This window comes from Euleptes europaea, chromosome 9 (assembly GCF_029931775.1).
Source record: "Euleptes europaea isolate rEulEur1 chromosome 9, rEulEur1.hap1, whole genome shotgun sequence".
Taxonomy (NCBI): Eukaryota; Metazoa; Chordata; class Lepidosauria; order Squamata; family Sphaerodactylidae; genus Euleptes; species Euleptes europaea.
In genome coordinates, this window is record NC_079320.1 from 42992185 (window position 1) to 43012333 (window position 20149).

At 41.8% G+C, this 20149-nt stretch overlaps 1 protein-coding gene across 1 annotated transcript; it reads right to left on the minus strand.

Annotated features, from left to right (window-relative positions):
* Nucleotides 1-291: 291 nt before the first annotated feature.
* Nucleotides 292-18910, minus strand: PRMT9 (protein arginine methyltransferase 9). Its single transcript, XM_056855708.1, has 12 exons — nucleotides 18720-18910; nucleotides 18394-18542; nucleotides 18045-18281; nucleotides 17326-17493; nucleotides 16531-16633; nucleotides 14749-14855; nucleotides 12370-12562; nucleotides 10749-10932; nucleotides 7733-8432; nucleotides 7175-7328; nucleotides 1810-1932; nucleotides 292-510 (listed from the first exon to the last, which is right to left on the minus strand). The coding sequence occupies exons 1-12, from the start codon at nucleotides 18897-18899 to the stop codon at nucleotides 295-297; spliced, it is 2514 nt and encodes an 837-aa protein (XP_056711686.1). The 5' UTR covers nucleotides 18900-18910; the 3' UTR covers nucleotides 292-294.
* Between the last annotated feature and the right edge of the window lie 1239 nt (nucleotides 18911-20149).

Consider the following 20149-nt stretch of genomic DNA (forward strand, 5'->3'; position numbering starts at 1 on the left):
ATTTTTTATTCTGGTTTTCTCAAAGTAGATAGGTATCTTGTATTTGCAGGGAGGAAGGAATTTTTGCAGTTGAACATTTATATGGTAAAAATATGGACTGCAGAAAATAAAAAGGCTTCAAATTATGGCAAATTTGACAGAAATTAAGTCATCAAACAAGTTGTGCTTCATTACACAATAGCTTCATCTAACAACAGGACTCTAAAACAGACAAAAGGACACTTTTATACAGAACTGTTTATTCGTACATACTGGTTTATTCGTACTAAAACCCAACTACAGCCAATAAAGGGCTTACCGTTTTACAGTAATGCTGACATTACTTTTGTAATACTGAATACTAAGCACAAGTTCATCTCCCTGTTGAACTGGAATTGGCTCATCTAACACAACAGCAGCTTGCTTCCAATGGGAGGACTCACCTGATGTATCCAAATATGTATCTTCTTCTAGATGTATATGGTACCAAAATGGAATGCCAGTTACTTGACCTGATTTACAAATCTGTACCTACAAAAGAATTTTATGTATCAGTACAACTTTTCCTCCAAAGCAGAAAAGGGATGATTTTAATTTATACTTCTTCAAACTAGAACTTTCCTAAGGGAGACAATTACAATGAAATGCCAAGTTGTGAATGTACCAACTGGCAACACTGTTAACTTCAGAAGTATAATACTTCTATACTGTTCACACTGCAGTTTTAATGTTCCCCTTTTGCTTCTCCAGAACTATTGGTATTATCTTGGCTCTCCCATATTCTCTTAAATTGAGGGAGGAACAATGGACGATTTCTGAAGAGCACTCTGCTGCAGTAGCAGCAATACTCTACACCAGCCCAAAAGCCATTCAATATCTTTCACACCTGCATTCTCCAGTGTGTGTGTGTGAAGTGCCGTCAAGTCGCTTCCGACTCAAGACAACCCTATGAATGAGTGATCTCCAAAACTTCCTATCGGTAACAGCCTCGCTCAGGTCTTGCAAACTGAGGGCCGTGGCTTCCTTTATAGAGTCAATCCATTTCAGGTTGGGTCTTCCTCTTTTCCTGCTGCCTCCGGTAGTAGTTCACTATTTAACTATGACTTCGGTCATATCCACAGCAATAACATGCTCATTAGTAATTACAAACAGCCTGTTTTATTTGGAATCTTCTACATAACAGCCATATTTGAAGGATTACTGAAAGGAGATAGGTTACCCTGGGGACCCCATGGAACTATGGAAATTATTTAATTTGTTTTCAAAGGATGGTTGAGTTGCATTGGGTGTAATAGGGCTCAGAGGGAGTATGGCTGTTGGCTTAGGCAGGTCTATCTTGACGTGAACTCATCCCCCAACAAATCCAGACATGAAGAAAGGGGGGAAATCAAAGAACAAAGCAGACATATGTTAACACATTTATATTCTATACTGGAGCTATGTGGGGGTGTTTTTCCAGTTGTGAGGAAAGACAACTCTGTACTATTTATGATTTCTTTTGAGAGGATGAATGACACTGGGCCTGCAGGTTCTGGTTTGTTATCCCAACCAGAACTGCAATAAGGTTTATTTTTGCTGTAAAAATGGCAAGTACATCCTGCTAAAAATGACTGAGCAAGCTAAAAGCATAAACTAATAAGCAGTATAGATGGTCTGATACCTGTTTAATATGGTGTGTTGCTTTTAAACATGGGGAATTTTAAATGATGCACACTATCTTAATAGCTAAAGTATAAAGAATATGCTTAATCCCCCTGATTTATGTAAAAGTTAGCAGGGTAATAAATAGGACTTCACGGTATCCACTCTTACTATATTTGTGGGGTTTACCTTAACTTCTCTTCTGGAGTTGTTCAAATATGGATTCATGAGATCCACTCGCAGCAGTTCCACTGATTTGCTCAAAGGTACATATGGTAGCGTGGACAGATCCAAGAAGACACGGACAGGCACCTGAAACAACATACTAAGTTTTGAGATCATCATTTTCATGCTTTCTTTTCCAAAGCTGAGCTTTGCTGTTGGAAAAAACCGCCACTGCTGCCTGATCAGGTCACATTTTTTCTAGGGCTTAAGAATTCGTGTGGGTGGCAACTGAGCCATTATCTTCTATGTCTACGCCATGCTGATTTGCAAGGTGGTCTTACAGGGTTATATCCAAATCACTGCAAATGGAGAAGTCTCCTGCCTCCTTTTCTTAGCACTCCCCACTCCACTGCCTATGCTGATAGTCAAAGCTGTTTTAAGGCTTCCCTGAGTTCTGCTACCCGTTTCCAGGCTTCAATCATATGCATCATTTCCTATAAGTCTTCACAAAATGGGAATTTATAGGAACCCAGGTACTATTTTTTTTTTTAAATCTCCATGCTCGATATATAGAGCCTTTCACAATGCAACCCTATTAAGAATGACTCTAGTTACTCCCATAGAAATCCCCCCTTTATTTAACAATTCAATGATCCAACGGTCTTGGACAGAACCAATCTCATAAATGCCACCATCTATTTCCACACCTGCACAGAAGCCACCTCCCAAAACCATAGATATCAGTGGGCCTAGACTGGAATACTCTGCATAGGGCAAAGTACTGTTCCAGCAGAAAATTACCACTTCAAAATTCACAGCATTTTCCTACTTTCCATAACATTAAACTGTGCCTCGCCTAGTGTTAAATCCAAAGTAGCTTTAGTGCAAATTTGGTGGGTCAGATTACGAACTCTCCACACACTGCAGGACCTTTTTACCAAAGGTAGCCTCTGCAGAGAGCATGTCAAGTCTGTAGTAGCAGACAAAGGTGGAGATCGACGACCAGGTAGCCGCCCTACAAATTTCCTCCACCGATGCCTGGTGAGTGAAAGCGGCGGAGGTATCCGCACTTCTGACTGAGTGTGTCGTCACCCCCAGAGGGGGCAGGAGCCCACTAGCCTTGTAGGCTTGAACTATACAGCATTTGATGCCGCAGCTAATGGCAGCCCTGGACATCGCCCGTCCCTTGTTAGGCGCCGTTAAGGTGATGAACAGAGCATCAGATGCTATGATTGGCTGAGTACGCTTGCTATGATTGGTTGAGTACGCTTGCTGTATATCTTAATACTCTTCTCAGATCTAACGAGTGCCACTGCTTTTCTCGTTGCGAGGACGGGTCTGGATGGAAGGTAGGAAGGACAGGTTTTCAGAACAATGTCCGTGCGTCTATGGCTCAACTCCCTGGATGGTGTGCAAATGAGGTCATCTAGGTACCTGGGCACCTTGTCTGCTGACCAGGGCCACCAAGATCTTGGTGAAGACCCTGGGAGCAGAGGAGAGACCGAAGGGCATGGCCCGGAATTGAAGGTGTTGGCCCTACAAGAGGAATCTGAGATACTTCCGATGGCTTGGATGTATCAGGATGTGAAGATAGGCCTCGGTAAGATCTATTGAAGTTAAAAAGGTGCCCGGGCGTAGGGCCTCTTTGATGGAATTCAGGGTTTCCATCCTGAACCTTCTCTGCGTGATGTGTTTGTTGAGACGCTTGAGGTCCAGGATGGCCCTCCAGTCCCCGTTCCTCTTGGGGACTGTAAAGAAGACCGAGTCGCAGAAAAACTCTGATGGCCGTATGGGTTCGATGGCCTGGATGTTTAACAGGTGTTGTACGTCTCTTGCCGTACGACGAATCTTTTCTTTTGATAAGGGGTGTTGGAAGGCCACAAAGCGATCTGGAGAGGTGAGAAAGAACTCTATTTGATACCCGTAGTTGACAATCTTGATGACCCAAAGATCGGATTGGACGTCTGACCAATGATTGGCAAAGTGCGTCAGTCCTCCCACCGGAAGGCGGCTGACGTCACTGTTTTGTTTGTCGGCTGTTGGGGTTTTGTCTTTCAGAACCAGACTGTGAGAAGCGAGACCTTGAGAATCGTCCTCCCCTGCGAAAGGACCCTCTTGATTGAGACCACTGGCCCCTTTTATGGTCCGCCCTGAACCTTTGGAGCGAATGAAAGGAACGAAAGGAACCAGAGTAGCCTTTCTGTTCCCTGCGAAAGCTTTCAGGCATCACTTTCTATCTTTCGTCTCAATGAGGATTGAGTCAAGCTGGTCCCCAAAGAGCTTGCCCCCTTGGTAGGGAAATCTCATCAGGTCAGCTTTGGATCGGGAATCAGCTTGCCAGGGGCGGAGCCACAGAGCCCGTCTGGCAGCTGATTGGGTAGAGATGGCCCGCGCCGAGAACGATAGAGTGTCCAGAGTGGAATCAGCCAAGAAGGTCGCGGCTTTGAGCACTCGGGAGACCCCCTCTAGGGCCTTTCTGTTGTTCTCAGCAGGGGTGGGGAACCTTTTTTCCACCAAGGGCCATTTGGATATTTATAACATCATTCGCGGGCCATACAAAGTTATCAACTTAAAAATTAGCCAACCAAGGCCCAAGAAGGCAGCTGCTCCAGATGACCCCCCACCCTGCGCGGGCAAGCAGGCAGGCATCCAACTGGTGGCACAGGATGGTCTGTTGCACCAGCCGGGTGTAGCTGTCCAGCCACATGCTGGAGTTGCTCCTGCTCTGCCTGGTCAGGGCCGAATTCTACAGCTGGCTCCTGCTACCTCCGCCTGCAGGGATGAAATGAGGACACACTGGCTAAGAACTCAACCCCCCGAGCGTTCTGGCCCTGCCCCCTTTAACCCCTCCATTGTCACCACTTCCGCCCCCAACCCTCTTGTAGTACAGAGGGAATACGTTTCTCCACAGTCTGGGTAGGAAAGAGTTAACACAGTTTCTTGGGTGGTCCTAGCAGCTCCATAGCTAATGACTCTTCTGCAAGGGGGGAAAAGGTTCCTTTTCTTGGCAAAACATCCTCACATCTGCCTTGAATAGAGGCTATTCCTGTCTGCGGGAGGGAGCGGATCACGAGTCTTACATCCTTCTGAGCTAGAGATGTGCCAGGACCCATGACGGGCCAGCCCAAATGATTCCACGGGCCTTATACGGCCCCCGGTCCTGACGTTCCCAACCCATGTTCTCAGGGATGAGTTGATTAAGCTTGCGGGTCCAGACTATGGCAGCCCTAGAAACGAGGGCTGACGTAATGGAAGCCATTGAGGAGGCTTCGTGAGCTCTTTTTACGGCTAGCTCTGCCTTCCTGTCCAGAGGGTCTTTTAGAGAACCCATTCTATTCCTGGCCACCAGGACATAGGAGTGCAATGCCACCACGGGGGCCTCCACCACAGGGATTTGAAGTGACTGTGCCGAAGGTTTAGAAATGGAATAAAACTTCTTGGTGATAGCTGGGAATTGTTTGGAAGTCATTGGTCTATTCCACTCTGCTTTGATAAGCGTAGTGAAGTAATCAGGCACCGGGATATCCCTTGAAGGAGAAGTATGCCTGTGGAAAAATTCCTTAGATCCCTTAAGCTTCTCTGAATCCATGGACTCAGACTTCTGTTAAATCAAGGGCAGCTAAGGATTTGGAAAGCAGTCTCTGGAAATCTTCCAGGGCAAAGAGCCTGATCTGTTTTTCCGCAGGAGGGGCCTCCTCCTCAGAAAACTTGCCCTCTTCTCTGTCTTCCTCTGATGAATCAGGGGAAAGGAGGCTTCCGAGCGGGGGGGGGGGGGCTTTATGTGCAGCTTTGGTAGGCCATCGCACCTTGTTGCCACCCTGGGAAGTGGCATTAAGGGCATTTTCCCCCTCCCTGGAGACCTCCCCCGAAACAAGGTCGCCTTGTATAGAGGGAGAAAGGGAAGCGCCTTGCTGAGCCTGTAGCCCTTCCACAAAGACGCTCCTCACCAGCTGCACCAATTCGGTTCTTAGGGCAGAGAGCCCTCCTTCTCCCTGCGAAATCACGCGGTTTTGTACATTACTGGTAACGGCTGCCGACTGATCAGTCCCGCCGCTTGCAGTTCTTGCTGAAGTTCCGGGCGCGGGAAAGGAGCTACGCGCCGAAGGCGGCTCCAAAGGGGCCGGGAGGGAAAAGCCCAGGGCGAATCTGCAAAGTGGCTAGGAGCCGCGCCGCTTTGAATCACCACCGTTTTTGCAGGGCTAGAAGCTACGCCAGCAGCTCCGGTCTTCCTCTGCGACCGTACTGAAGTTGCGCTCTTAGAATCAGTCGCGGCTGCCTTCTTCTTCTTTTTGGCGTCCTTTTCCAAATTGTCTAAATTCTTTTTACGTTTTGCTTCAGTCTCAGTCGCTTTAGCGCGGCTCCTGGAGGGCTCGTCCTGGCTTCCAGTAGCTGCAGTGAGCAAGCCCGGATTGAGATCCTCAGACTAAATGTATTCGTCATTTTGGGCCTCTGCCATATTGTTTAGGTGGGAAACAAGAGCCTAGCTTACGCCTGAGGCAATAGGACAGCCAGGGACAAACGAGCACACACACAGTAACGCACAAGCACTAACACTGATTGAACAATAACACAAGACAAGACTAAGCTAAATAGCACCTAGAAGTAGAGCTCTAAATACTAAATTTTCCTAAACCTAATAAGCAGAGCTGTAGAGACGCTGCTCTCCCATCAAGGCAGGAAACAAAACTGGATATTCAGGAGATGGGAGGGGTCATTTCCTCCAGGAGACAGGAAGGCCTACAAAATTTTGTTCCTGCCTCCCAGATATGAGACGGAAAATAACCTGAGCTGAAGATGCCCTTCTCTCTCAGAGCGAGAACAGAAGGAAGTGGGAGAGATCTGTTGTAAGAGCTCTTCTCTACCTGCAGTTCTTTGGATACAACTCTGGGGGTCTTTTGATTTTTCAAAAGATATCTCCATACCACCTTGCAAATTGCATTTGAAATGCTCCATGCTGAATTGCGGGGGGTGGGGGGGTGGTCAAAGATATGCCAAAGGTCCTGATGTCTTTGTGTGTGTGTGTGTGTATGTGTATATATGTGTATATATATATATATATATATATATATATATATATATATATATATATATATATATATAGGAAAGAGCAAGGATCTAGTAGCACCTTAAAGACTAACAAACGTTCTGGCAAGTTATGAGCTTTTGTGAGTCACAGCTCACTTCTTCAGATAGCATGCCCAACTGTGTGTATATATGTGTGAGAGAGAGCAAGAGTATGAGAGCAAATTCTACTGTTTTCTGCATTGTACGCTTAATAAAACAAAACACTGTGGCTTTTTCTCATGGCACCCTTGATCTTTGGGACAGGACATTTTGTTCAAGGTATGGTAATGTAAAGCTGAGATGTACGCATGCCACTCCTTAATACCTTGAATTGGTTAATGAATGGGGCAATGTTGAAACCAAGTGTGGGATCCTTCCCTTGAACTGCAGTCTCAAGTACTAAAGACTGTGATTCCACAAGCATTCCATACATCTTCACATGCTGTGGGAATATCTTCCCTCCAGTTTGAAGCAAACACCTATAAATGAAAAAAATACACACATATATACCCAGAATTGTTAATATGAAAAATACTTTCCATTCTCATGGTCCCAACACCTATCTCCAAAATGTAGAATGTCAATCAGAAGTGTTTTGTTTGAAATACTTAACATAGAGCAACAACTAGGACTGTATGTTATGAACCTCCTAACTCAATTGTCATTTTGATGTGAACATAGAATACTTCGAGATAAGATTTTAAATCCTACAACATCCTGATTTAAATTTTTAAAAGGTCATTATGTATAGATTCACTGAGAAATACATCTAATATAGACTAGCTTTCATTCCAAATTATGTTGCATTTGGCTATATGTCAAGGATTTTGTGAACGAATAGTGTAGTAAATACAATCCAGAAAACTTTTGTTCCATACAATACCTTGATATTGATGCCTTTTCCATCACATCCTGCTGAATTAGACCAGAAGTCTCTATGACATCCAAAATTATAATACTCCATAGTTTGTCTGATTTAGGCCTCTGTAATACCATATTTTCATCCTGTAGGTGGCCAAGCCAAAACTCTAACGTTTCCTTAGGGAATGTGTTGGCTTCTGAAAGAAGGACAAGAGCTTTTTGATGCTGTTCTTTTTCAACCGAGCTGTATGCCTTCACTGGCCCAAATTTGCCAGCAATTAGTGGCAAAATGGAAAAGCCCTCCGATACATCCAACACATACAAAGGATCAGGAGTTGCAGGGCTCTTGTTTTGGTTATTTTCAAGATGGAACTCATTGCTATGGCTGTCGATATCCATGGACTGTGATTGTTCACGAAGGCTTAATGTTGAGAGCACTTTGCTTATTGCAGTTTTGAAACACTCATGATAGGACAGGTTGTTGAGCGAAGCAATTTCAGTGGATTCTAACATGCATTCCTGCCTGACCCTTTCCAGCTTGCTTGCTGTTTGAAGGCTGGCCAGAGCACTGCAGAGTTCAGCCTCACTGTTCTTCTCTCGGACGTTTCTTTCTACATCCATTCCACTGTCTGAAGTCACAAGAGATATATCTTGGAGTCTTAGATAGCAGTCCTCGCAGGATATTTCCATCATCACAGAATCTCCAGGTTTCACAGAGTAATCTTAAATTACAAAAGGATGAAAAATGAAACACATTAATAATTTTTTTGCTATTGTTCAAGTACCCTTCCCAAAATATTAGTTGCTCTGAGTGCCTTTTGTTTATAATGCAGAAGTATAGAACAAGAGAATACAATCCACTTGTGCATCCTCTAGTGAGCTTCTGGAATCAAATGCCAAGCAGCTTTCAGTGTTTGGGTGAAAAGTGTGCCAAACTGTTTCCTTCGAACCAGAGAGCACAGCTGAAAACGGACTTGACAAAGACAATGCTGTACTTGCTTAAATTGTACAAACTACCTCTCAGTGGCTGGCATCCTATGAAGAGTGAGTGGCACTCCGTTCTTGCATCTCTGTGACTCCTCTGAAACTGGTGATGGGAGTTGTAGGATTTGAAGTGACAAAAAGATATATGGGTGGGCAGGGCACACAGCTACAGTAATGAAAGGAAAATAGGTGAAACTGCTCACGCATCAATGAAATTATTGTGCCAGTAGAAGCACTGCTAACTGAAGGGGGGGGGGAGAGAAAGAGTGATATGAACTGGTTCCCTCTCCTAACTGCAGCCCCTTGGGCTGTTTAGTAGTTTGTTCGTGTGACCCCCACAACCCCAATATCAGCATTTTGGAGGTCTCGGGGCTACTGGTTGAAACATAAGGGTGAGAAAACCCATGTCATGATTGTCATTGGGAAAGGGCAGGTTAAAAATCTAGTAAAGTAAATAATAAGTTGTGGTTCTGATCCAGAGGACCTAAGGCTGTGTCAGAAAATACCAGTTACTCTAGGGACTTTTTTTTGGGGGGGGGGGCTATCAAGTCACAGCTGACTTATGGCAACCCTGGTGGGGTTTTCAGAACAAGAAACATTGGGCTGCCTCTGCGTGGTAATCCTGGTATTCCTTGGTGGTCTACGATCCAAATACTGACCTTGCTTAGCTTCCGAGATCTGATGAGATTGGTCTAGCCTCTGCTATATAGATCAGGGCTCTCTAGGGATTAGCTTGATAACAAAAAGAATATTAGAGTAAATAAGACCAAGACGGGTGGCAGGAGATGTACATGTTTGCTGTACAGCCACACTCATCCTATATACTTTGGAATCTGATATCAATATATTTAATTTAAACATGGCTCCACTTGTGGATACTTAAGTCCAGAGACTGGAGTCATGAACAGACAAGACAGATCTTTCTACAAACCTGAGAAAAAGCCCAGGTAGAATAATCTGAAAACTTAAAAAACAAAATAAATAAATAAAACAAACCGTTGTGACTTTAACCCCCCTAATAGAAACAGTACTTGTAGCTTTAAGAAACAAACACCCTCAATGGCTATTGCTAGGCAACCACAACAGTATTGCCAGCCTTCAGGCCTTGGACACTATCATAAAAATGGCTGGGGGAAGGGCAAGGACCTTTTCAAGGTTGTTTTGGCCTTTGAGGGAGGACTCACTTGGGCCAGGCCCACCAACAACCAATGGACAACTTGCTACAACCCAACTTGTACAACTAACCTAGGCCTTGCTGCTTACTGCTGTTCAACAGTAGCCACCCCACAAAAGCTATTGTGGTGAAGTAGTTTGAGTGTCAGACTAGGATCTGGGAGACCTAAGTTCAAATCCCTACTCTGCCATGGTGCTCACTGGGTGACCTTGGGCCAGAACACATACTCTCAGCCTAACCTACTTCATAGGGTCCCAATTGTGGAGAAAGGTGGTGTATAAATGAAGTACATAATAAATATATATAGCTGAAGATAGGGGGCAGATGGGGGTTGAGAAAGAGAAAATGAAGCAAGGAAAGGTGAGGATATGAGGGCTGCCAGGAGGAGGAAAAGAGAATACATGGGAAAGTGAGGTGCCCTCTACATGTCCTTGCATGTTCCCCACTGCACAACAGGGCCCGGTCCAGTAGCAATGACAACCATGCAGAGGTTTCCCAGGGAAAGACTACAGGGGGAGGGGAAGGGAAGGAGGGAAAGTTGAGGACGGTGGGGCAAATAAAGGCTGGTGGTGGGAAGGCGAGAGAGAATCTATAGCCTGTTACTGTTTCTGCCTAGTTAATTTTATCTGATTTAGTCAACATAAATTTGCTTATTCATTAGATTATGTAATCAAATGACATTTCCATAATATGTGGACTTACCATGTAGTGAATGACTTGTTTGTCATTCTGGAGAATAAAAATCAATGTTTCCCAAGAATACTACCTGGGAATAATAATTGTGTTTGCTCATTAGTGGTATTTCATGTTTTGACAAATACTCTGGAACCTATCAAAAACAAATGTATTTAATGACTTTTTAAAAATCCCAAAGACATACCAAGAAGGCCTTGTACAGGATAGACTGCTTGTTCCCAGCAGGTTTCCTCACTTGGACTTGTAGAAAGTGTATGCTCAGCATCGAGTTGTAGTGTAAACCAAACTACAATGGCATCCAGGATTCCTCCTTTAATAAAAGGTATGTTGACCTTGGATGGCTTACGAGTTGCAAAGCTTTTCAACTCCTAACCAATAATGAAAAATGCAGAGAAAAATTATATCTCCTCATCCTAAAACAGATTAGTATCACAGTTGTTCGCTAACCACCCATAATTCCTTTCAATTAATAGGAATTTACTTCATGTTTGGTTGCCTTCACTATTTTCAGGGCCCGGGGGGGGGGGGGCAGTACACAAGTATAATGAGGTATTTCAATTGCATCTACAAGATAATAAAATCCTTTTCATGGAAACGAGAACAGGAAATACTAAGTTCCAGCAACGTTGGCTGCCCTTTCCCATGGCAAGGAGATACTAAGCAATATGTACACACCATATAGTACTACTGACATTTTTCTTCACTTTCTCTAGGTGTTCTCCAAGGGAGGATTTTTCACCACTGTACCAAGAAATAGCACCATGATATGCATGTGTCAAACACTGGACACGGCTGAAGTCCAGAGTGAAATGGCCAGCATCTGAAGCCTCTTGCTGTAATGCATCTTCCCATACTGATCAAGATGCCGCATTCAATTCTTACCTGCTTCCCTTTGGTCAGGCATTATCTTTTTCCATATTTAGTAGCAGCTCATGCTAGCTGCACCACAGTTTTGCACAAATGCATTAAAAATTAAGTCTTGACCGAACATACAATATCTCACCACAGTATGCTTCCTATTTAAGTACAAATAACTGCTGTTTTACTCTCGCTATCGATCTCCAATGTCAGATAAGATGAATAGAGAGCACTATTTCTACTCAGATACTTAAAATAATTTTGCAGGATGTATTTTAAGATTTTGCTTGCAACATTTCTCCTTAGGTCAAGAGATAAGGGCCAGGCTTGTTACAGGGACAAACTGTATTACTCTTTCAGAGTGCATAATCATCACTGGCTCAGAGCCAATGCAGTCAGCTTCAGCTCACAATATCCAATACAGTCTGTTCCCAAAAGGGAAAAGAGAGTTTTAGGACTATATCATAAAAGTTTTTAAAATATCTCTCCCGTTCGGTAAGTAATACCATTCTGAATTTACATAACATTCTTGGCTGTTATACTTTCTTCTTAGTTTTTATTTTTCATAGGGCACATCCGTCTTCTACTTTCCCATCCCCCAGTAATATTGCTGATTAATTCTAAATGTTAGATATACAGCTTATTCTCCCGTGCATGCATACATCTTGATTATATGAACTGCAATGAAAAGCACAGCGTTTGAAGAGAGGTAAGTTCTATTTGTGAAAAGTTCATTTACACAAGGCAACTCAAAAATTGACACATTATGTCCTTATGGAGGGATGCATAGGTATGTGAGAACTTTCCCTAAGAGAATATGGCAAGGAGATACTAAGCAATATGTACACACCACACAGAAGAAACAGATATCCAGATCAATCACAGTTTGGTATCTTCTTGAAAAAGATTTCTAAAAGATTTCCAGCACTCAGTGAACTAAGAATTACCTGAAGATTGTTAAAATCCACTGTTAAAACTTGAAAATGGTCTGTGAGGGGTTTGTAGCCACCAGGTACTCTACTAAGTTTTTCAGTGGTATAAGGTTCTACAGTTTCATCTGAGTTTACAGGAGTATATGTTGGACTGTAGAACTCCAAAACATCAGGCAAACACAAACCAGCAATTTCTTTTACACCCACCCTGAAGAAGCAAAAAGACAAGGTTTGACAAGACAAATCACGGTAATGTGCTTTCCCATGATAAATGAACACAAACCTATATTCAGTTCCTAACCAAACATTAGCTCCCCCCTCAACACACAATCTGTTACATATAATGTAGCTAAACATTAGTTCTTGACATATTAAGGAAAGTTTGGTAGAATAGTTAAATTGTGGAACTCCCTGCACCAGGATGTGGTGAAGGCTGCCAACTTGGAGGGCTTTAAGAGGGGAGTGGACATGTTCATAGAGGATAGGGCTATTCATGGCTACTAGTAAAAATGGATACTAGTCATGATGCAAACTATCTTATCTTTTGAATATATAGATAACAGGGGAAATAGATTCTTCAGGTTTGTCCCCATATCACTTTTTAATTTTGTTTGTGGCTTCCTAGAGGCACCTGGTTGGCCACTGTGTGAACAGACTGCTGGACTTGATGGGCCTTGGTCTGATCCAGCAGGGCCTTTATGTTCTTAATCAACTGCTTGTCATCTTGGTCAATTCTGGCATTAAGATCACCTGCGATCAGGATTGGAAAGTTAGGGAACTGAGAGGCCAAATTGTCATAGACCATCAGTAGAAAGGCCCAATAAGAGGACAATGTACATTTATACTGGGTAGGGCCAGATTTAATGTTTTGCCATCTGCGCTACTAGAAGGCAGATTTAAGAAAATTCCTCTGTCTGACAGGCTTTGCCCTTGTGGCAACAATTGTATTGAAACGGTTGCTCATGTCTTATTTTATTGTAGTTTCTACACAGAATCTCGCAACGAACTTTTAAGCCCCCTGTTGGTTAATAGACAGAAAGTCTCAGATTCTTTTAACATTTCCTATTCATTGAACAATCGTTCGCCCCATATATTGGAGACGGTGGCACAGTTTTTACAGTTCGTTTTAAAAGCCACCCAACTTGTTCATTAGATGGCAGTATCAACAAACAGCGCTATTTGATGTAACTGTCTTTTAACTATGCCATAAAGGGCACTTTTTAATATCTCCATTCCTTTTGTACCCTTTGTGTATTATGTTTTTATGCCAATAAAAGGAATGATGATGATGATATATTGGGTAGGGAGGATATATATGGATGTTATTACAGCATCAAAATCAGCCAGTTGTTTCAAAACAGCCAATATCAAATCAAATGATACTACTTCTAAATTGTAAATATTAAGAGCAGATGATATGAGGCAAGCAAGTCCGCCTCCTGGCCTCCCTCCTTCAGTGGCTAAACTAAAGCAATTTTTAAAAATTTTGCACAGCCAATCAACTCTCCAACGGCAAAGCAAAAACCCCACTGGCCCCACCCACACTCTAGAAACACTTGGCGGGTTCCATAAAAGGTGTCAGTGGGCCTCATGGTGCCCATGGGCACCGCACTGGATACCTCCATTTCAAGAGCTACAGCATCCACATGTATTTTGTTAGTTAAGAAGGCTTGGGGGGGGGGGATCTACCAGCAAGCATCAAAACTATACATGGATACTGAAGTTTGTTTGCAGAGTTGTCCAATTAAAGAAAGCAGTGGATTTTTTCAGATTGGAAAGAGATCACTGCAAAAGCAAAGAAGAGCAGCCTCAAAAAGTGTCCAAGAAAGCAAAGAAAGAAGCAGATGCTACAATTAAATTAACCGACATATTTTTGACAAATGGTGCTTCCCAAAATGTGAAGCCAACCTCAAATGCTTAGTCACATGCTTCCAAAAACACTATGGAAGCACCTTCTCATATAGATCTTACAGTCTGATGATGACACTTGTAAACATACAAATAAATACCAACACATACATGTTAATACAATCTAATTGTATTAAACTCTTGACATTGGCTTGTGTATTCCATTTCCTTTCTATGCCTTTTTGGAGCGGTAATTTACAGACATAACTAATGGTGGCAAAACCCTACACAATGAAAAAGGAAAATGCTGATTTTTTTTTCTGAATTTCAGTGCAGAGCTCAAAGTGTGTATTAGAATCCCTTCAATTCCCATGCGTAATGATACTTGTTTATTCTTGCAGAACTGTTGAATATTGCTGAGTTTGAGTATAAAACCTAACCCAGAAAGTAAACAAAATTATGCTCTATAAAAATAAGATACTATATCATCCACCTCCAAAGTTCAAAAAGGCTTACTCCAACACACATCAGGAAGCACAAACATACCTGTGGTGTCTGCGTATTTCTCTGCATTCCACTGCCATCCCCCATATGGTAGCTCCTGCTGGTATAACTCTACCATAGTTTTTGGAACCAACTTCCCCATCATTACGCTGCAAAACAGATAAAAGACACAAGGTTACATCAACTGCTTTGTAATCTGCTCTGTTTAAGATAGTAATGCATCTCCCATATATCTGAAATGGGCCACCTGTTCTATTTTTTCTTCCTTGATAGTCCAAATCCTCTGTTTAATATAGGGATATTAACACATCCAGATAAATGTGCCTTAATTTAGATGTCACAACTAACCTAGGCAGTTTTTGATCATGGCAAATGGGAAGAGGAAGAAAGCAATGTGAGCCCAAAGATGAGAGGCTTATTCACTTCACAAAATGTGGTTTATTTTTGATGTCTGAATAGAGCCAAGTCTATAATCACACAATTTTGTTTATAACGACACATTTTTCTATTTCCCCTATCCATTTCTCTCATTCCTTCTGGCTAAAAGCAAACCAGAGGTCCAGCACTTGGCTTTCCAAGTTTTTAGATGAAGATGAACCATAATAATTCCAGGATTGTCTTTCTGACCTGAAAAAAGTTTGCAGAGGCAGGAAAGAAATGCTGTCAACCCTGAGGCAAGTCTAGTAACCCCAGGCAAACCGATGAGAATCTAATTGCATACTTGTGTTAACACACATGCCACATTATTTATGGGTTGCTGGTTTTACACCCTGATTTTAAACATGATAGAAAGAATCCCAAAAAAGCTAAGTACACCTAAAGTGTCCTTGAAATCAATAGGACATAAGCACAGCTGAGTATCTGATTTCAGGGGGAAATGAAACCTTTCTCTGGTTTATAGCCATTTCACTTTGGAAGTATGTCCATACATAGTAACAGAACATAGTTCCAAGTTGCTCAAGTTAGGATAAGACCCAGTTAAAACATCCCCTCTAAAGTATGCTCCCACCAAAAACTGCAACTGCATAGTTGGCACCCTATGAAACTGAGAATAAGTAAATTGAAGCTACCTTGTTTACAATTGGAAGAGAGACAGAGTATAAGTATTTTAAATAAATTAATTAAAATTTCTTCCCATGTGAGTCTGCTGAACTGTATGAAAAGCAATAATGCTAATGCTGTGTGCCTTGGGGAGCTGCAACACTGGCAAGGAAACCCTCCCTCCCTGCCTCAGGGGCCAATACTGGTAGAAAGGAGGGACGTACTTTTAAACAAAATAAACTTCCTGTGTGATCCAGCAGACCAGTTTTGGGAGTGCACTCATGCTCATCTCAATTCAGGACAGGGCTTTCTTGGCTGTGGTGCCCTGCCTGTGGAACTCTCCCTGCTTTTATTTGTTTGGTTCCTAAAACTCAACATAGGCATCCGGTTAAGCTGTTTTTGTTTTCCCAAGACTTCCGCCTCAGGTCTTTCTGTCATTACCATAGGTGGTTAATCCTGCTGCTGTTGTTTATTTCTCATTTGTTACGTTAATCAAGATGGCCGTTAGGTTAATGATTTTATTATGGCTTTAGTTTACTATAATTTATCAATATTGTATGAGCTGCCTTTAGAACCTGGTTGAGAAGTAGCATAGAAATAATTTAAATACACAGATTAGTCCACTGTTCATGCAATAGCCAGCCTTTACAAAGTAATAAATGGAAGAATGCCTAGTAATTCATACAGCAGCAAGGAACCCTGACAATGCAGCTGTGATTTTTGGTAGCAGCCACGCTGCGAAAGAGCTTTTGAATCAGAACTGAGACATTCAGATATGCTTACCTTTGGAGGTAAAAGCAAGTGTTCCCAAGCATGTATCAAGCTTTCCACAATTCCTTCTCCAAACAAACCAGAATCTACAGTCTCAGTGACAACCAGGGAAACTCTATTGAAAGTTTAAAAATGAACAGGGTTATAAAAAGAAAAATAAATTCCATTGAATGTTTTGAGCCATCCTATTAAATGGCAATGTGTGTGTGTTAAGTGCCATGAAGTCGTTCCCAACTTATGGCGACGCTACGAATGACCTCCAAAATGTCCTATTCTTAACAGTCTTGCTCATAGCTTGTCATTACACTTGAACCACTGTTCCAACATGAAAGCAGTACCATTTCTCCTAAGGGTCTTCACTGAATGTATTATTTATTTATTTATTTATATTTACCTAAAATACACATATTCTACAATCTCGGCTAAATTCTCACAAGACATTTTTTAATGACATGTGGCTGATTTTCATGATAATCTCTTAGAGGGGACATGAAGTAACCTGACAATAAGCGATACTGTATGTAAATACTGAAAGGAATACAAGGGAGAGTGTTTGCAAATTATTTAAATAGAAATGGCTATAATTATATGCAAATTGTTTAAATAGAAATAGCTGTAATTATATGCACATTATTTAAATGGCTAATAGTAACTGTACTAATGAGAAAAAATGTACACTTTACAAAGTGTCCATTCTGATAGAAAACATGAAAAGGGCATTTTTTAAAACAACTTGCTTTTCAGGCTGTGTAATTTTGGAAAAGACAATTAAATAACAAGAGATCACATTAAAATAGAAAAAGGTACCTTTCAGGTATGTGCTTTGGAATTTCTAAATCAAGAGACTTCATATGAAGAAGTCTGATTTCTCCATCCAAGCCATTTGCAGCTAGCACTTCACAAGCCAACTCATACATGGTCTTTGACAACTCACAGGCATAGACAGAAGATGCTCCAGCTGTTTTGGCAAACATGCTGGTGGGGGAAAGAAGTTCAACAAAAATCAGAGTCTTAGTCAGGCAACGTTTTATTTTAGCAGTTTTAAATATGAATTTTACTCCCATATTAGTCTGAACTGCATTCTTAAATGCATAAACTGTTGCACAATGGAAATGCAGAAAAGTAAAACGTAGGTAGCAAGGCAATGAATAAGCAATTGCAGAAGCCTTGTAAAACGGCAATTATATGCAACTGTTATTTGGTTTATAACAGCATAAACAATGACTGACAGATCGCGAACAGGATATGTGGCTTGTTTATTTCTTCAGCCCCATTCTTCTCCTTTTGTGCCCAATCTCATCTACTGTGGAGCACAAACCCTGTAGACCACAGCAGCTGTGAGCAGCAAGATGACTGTCAAAACAAAGGTTTGTAAGAGCATCAAGCCCTCCCCATCTTGGTGGGATCTGCAGCTTTCCAGGGAAAGTCAAGGTGGAAGGAATCTGTCAATAAAGTCAGTAACAAAACAACTTTTAAAATATTGTTATTATTAATGTCTTAATTCCATTTGCAAATTTGCAACAAACCTGAGAATTCCAGTTCCTGTTCCAATATCAAGAACACTTCTATACCCTGACTGAACTGCATTCTGGATTGCTTTCTGATACAGCAAATTTCTGTTGGCGTCATTAAGCATGATGAAGTGCCACCGTTCTACTACCCAGTTGGCAACACGATAAAAATTCTCCTTTGCATCAGGAAAGTCAGGGTTTAACTTCACAGCTTTATGGAAATATGCGGCTGCTTCATCCCTAAAGCCCATTCTAGAAAGAAAAAGACACTATTGATAAGAAGGATAAAATCAAAAGTTAAATTTTCATGCTTAACGATGTGAGAGCCACTGTGTTAAAATGTAAATCAACAAGCGTAGCAAACCTGAAGAGATGCTCTCCCATGCTGTTGCATATGACTTCATCATTGGGAAACAATTCCAGGGCATGTTCATAGCAGTCAAATAAATCTTGAATTCGTGCAAGAGAATCCAGCTCTTTTGCCCATTTAAAAAGGGTAAACTGAAAAGTTTCCTGAAGGAAAGCCATATAACGAGTAAATCATTAACAGAATAATAGGGCAGTAAATTCAGAGAACTGATTTATTAATGCAAATAAAAATATCTTGTCAGTAAATACATATGGATCACATGGGACAGTGTATGCGTTATTTTCAGGCTATGAGAAAGAAAAGGACTGACCACTCCTCACCTTCACATCCTTTTTTAGCTCAGGAGCCAAATTTAGCACCAAGAGATAGTGTGCATATGCCGTTCCAAAATCCTGATTCTCCAGACAATGCTGAACACTTTGCAAAGATCTGGAGACTAATTCACGTCGCCTAGCTTCTTGACCAGCTTTGTGCCTACGCCGAGATCGGCTGTTGGGCATTTTGTAAGGAAATAAACACAAGTTCTCCTGCCAAAACAAACAAACACATTTGTTCTAGGGTGAGAGCTAAAAATAAACAACGACATTAATTTAAAATTCAGGATACCCACTACAGAAATATACACGTTAGTTTTTGAGAGGCAGTGTTGTATAGTGGTTAAGAGTGGCAGGCTCTAATCTGGAGAACTGGGTTCGATTCCCCACATCTCCACATGAAGCCTGCTGGGTGACCTTGGGACAGTCACAGTCCTCTCAGAACTCTCTCAGTCCATGCAGAGGCAGGCAATGGCAAACCACCTCCAAATGTCTCTTGCTTTGAAAACTCTATGGGGTCACCCTATGGCACTTTCCACCACCAGTTTTTGAAAAATACACACACATAATTAACATTTCTTGTAAACCCACCAATTCTTTTTCATACTAAACCCTCAGCAAAGCACCTAGGAAAGAAATAGAATCTAAGTATGTAGCAATTTAGATGTTGGCTGCATGTTGGTTCTACATTATAGATTGGGGATGGGAGTCACAGGCTGTACTCTAGAAGTGTTGTTCACAAAGGGCTCTTCTGTGCCATATAGTTACTGTTTGTATGAATCCTAATTTAGTACTAGAAGCCAAACAGAAGTCAGACTCTTGCTTCTTATGACAGACAAAAGATGGTGCATTTGCGATAGAAGATTGCCGAAAGGCAATCACAATGTAGTCATTACAATATATTAGAAGAATTTCACTTGTTATTGAAAATTACCATAGGGAGTGGCAAAATAATAAGGTAATAATAACATCTAATAACATTAGGAAATTTATGGTAACACAGTAATTGGAGGAAGACAGTATAAATGGGATAAGAGTTTCCTTTCACAATTCTGGACACTAAAAGAGATGTGAACGATGCTGGAACATTTACACTTATACCTATTTAATGTGGAGGGGAGCGAACACAGGTCATCACCAGAATGAAACTGATATAGGAAGCATAAAAGAGAGGTTGCAATCATCACATACTATCCAACAAAATGCTATAGATGTATTCATTTTTTTGGTCTCTTGTAACTCTGAGAACACTTACCGGTACTTAGAATTAAGTCCATTCCAGTGGGACTTACATCCAAGTGGAACTGGGCCACATCATTGTAATCACTGCCATAGGGTTAGACAACACAGCTGGTCAAGGATGTTTACAACGCCAGTTACAAATAGGGTTGCAAGGTCTCTCTTTGCCACCGGTGGGAGGTTTTTGGGGCAGAGCC

Excerpts from the sequence above, each read along its gene's own strand:
- PRMT9 (XM_056855708.1), bottom strand. The coding sequence starts at position 18,899 with ATGCCCAACAGCCGATCTCGGCGTAGGCACAAAGCTGGTCAAGAAGCT. Across the intron at positions 14,856-16,530 it reads ACTTGCTTTTACCTCCAAAG|CGTAATGATGGGGAAGTTGG; the intron begins GTAAGCATATCT and ends TCTGTTTTGCAG. Across the intron at positions 7,329-7,732 it reads GAAAAGGCATCAATATCAAG|GTGTTTGCTTCAAACTGGAG; the intron begins GTATTGTATGGA and ends TTTCATTTATAG.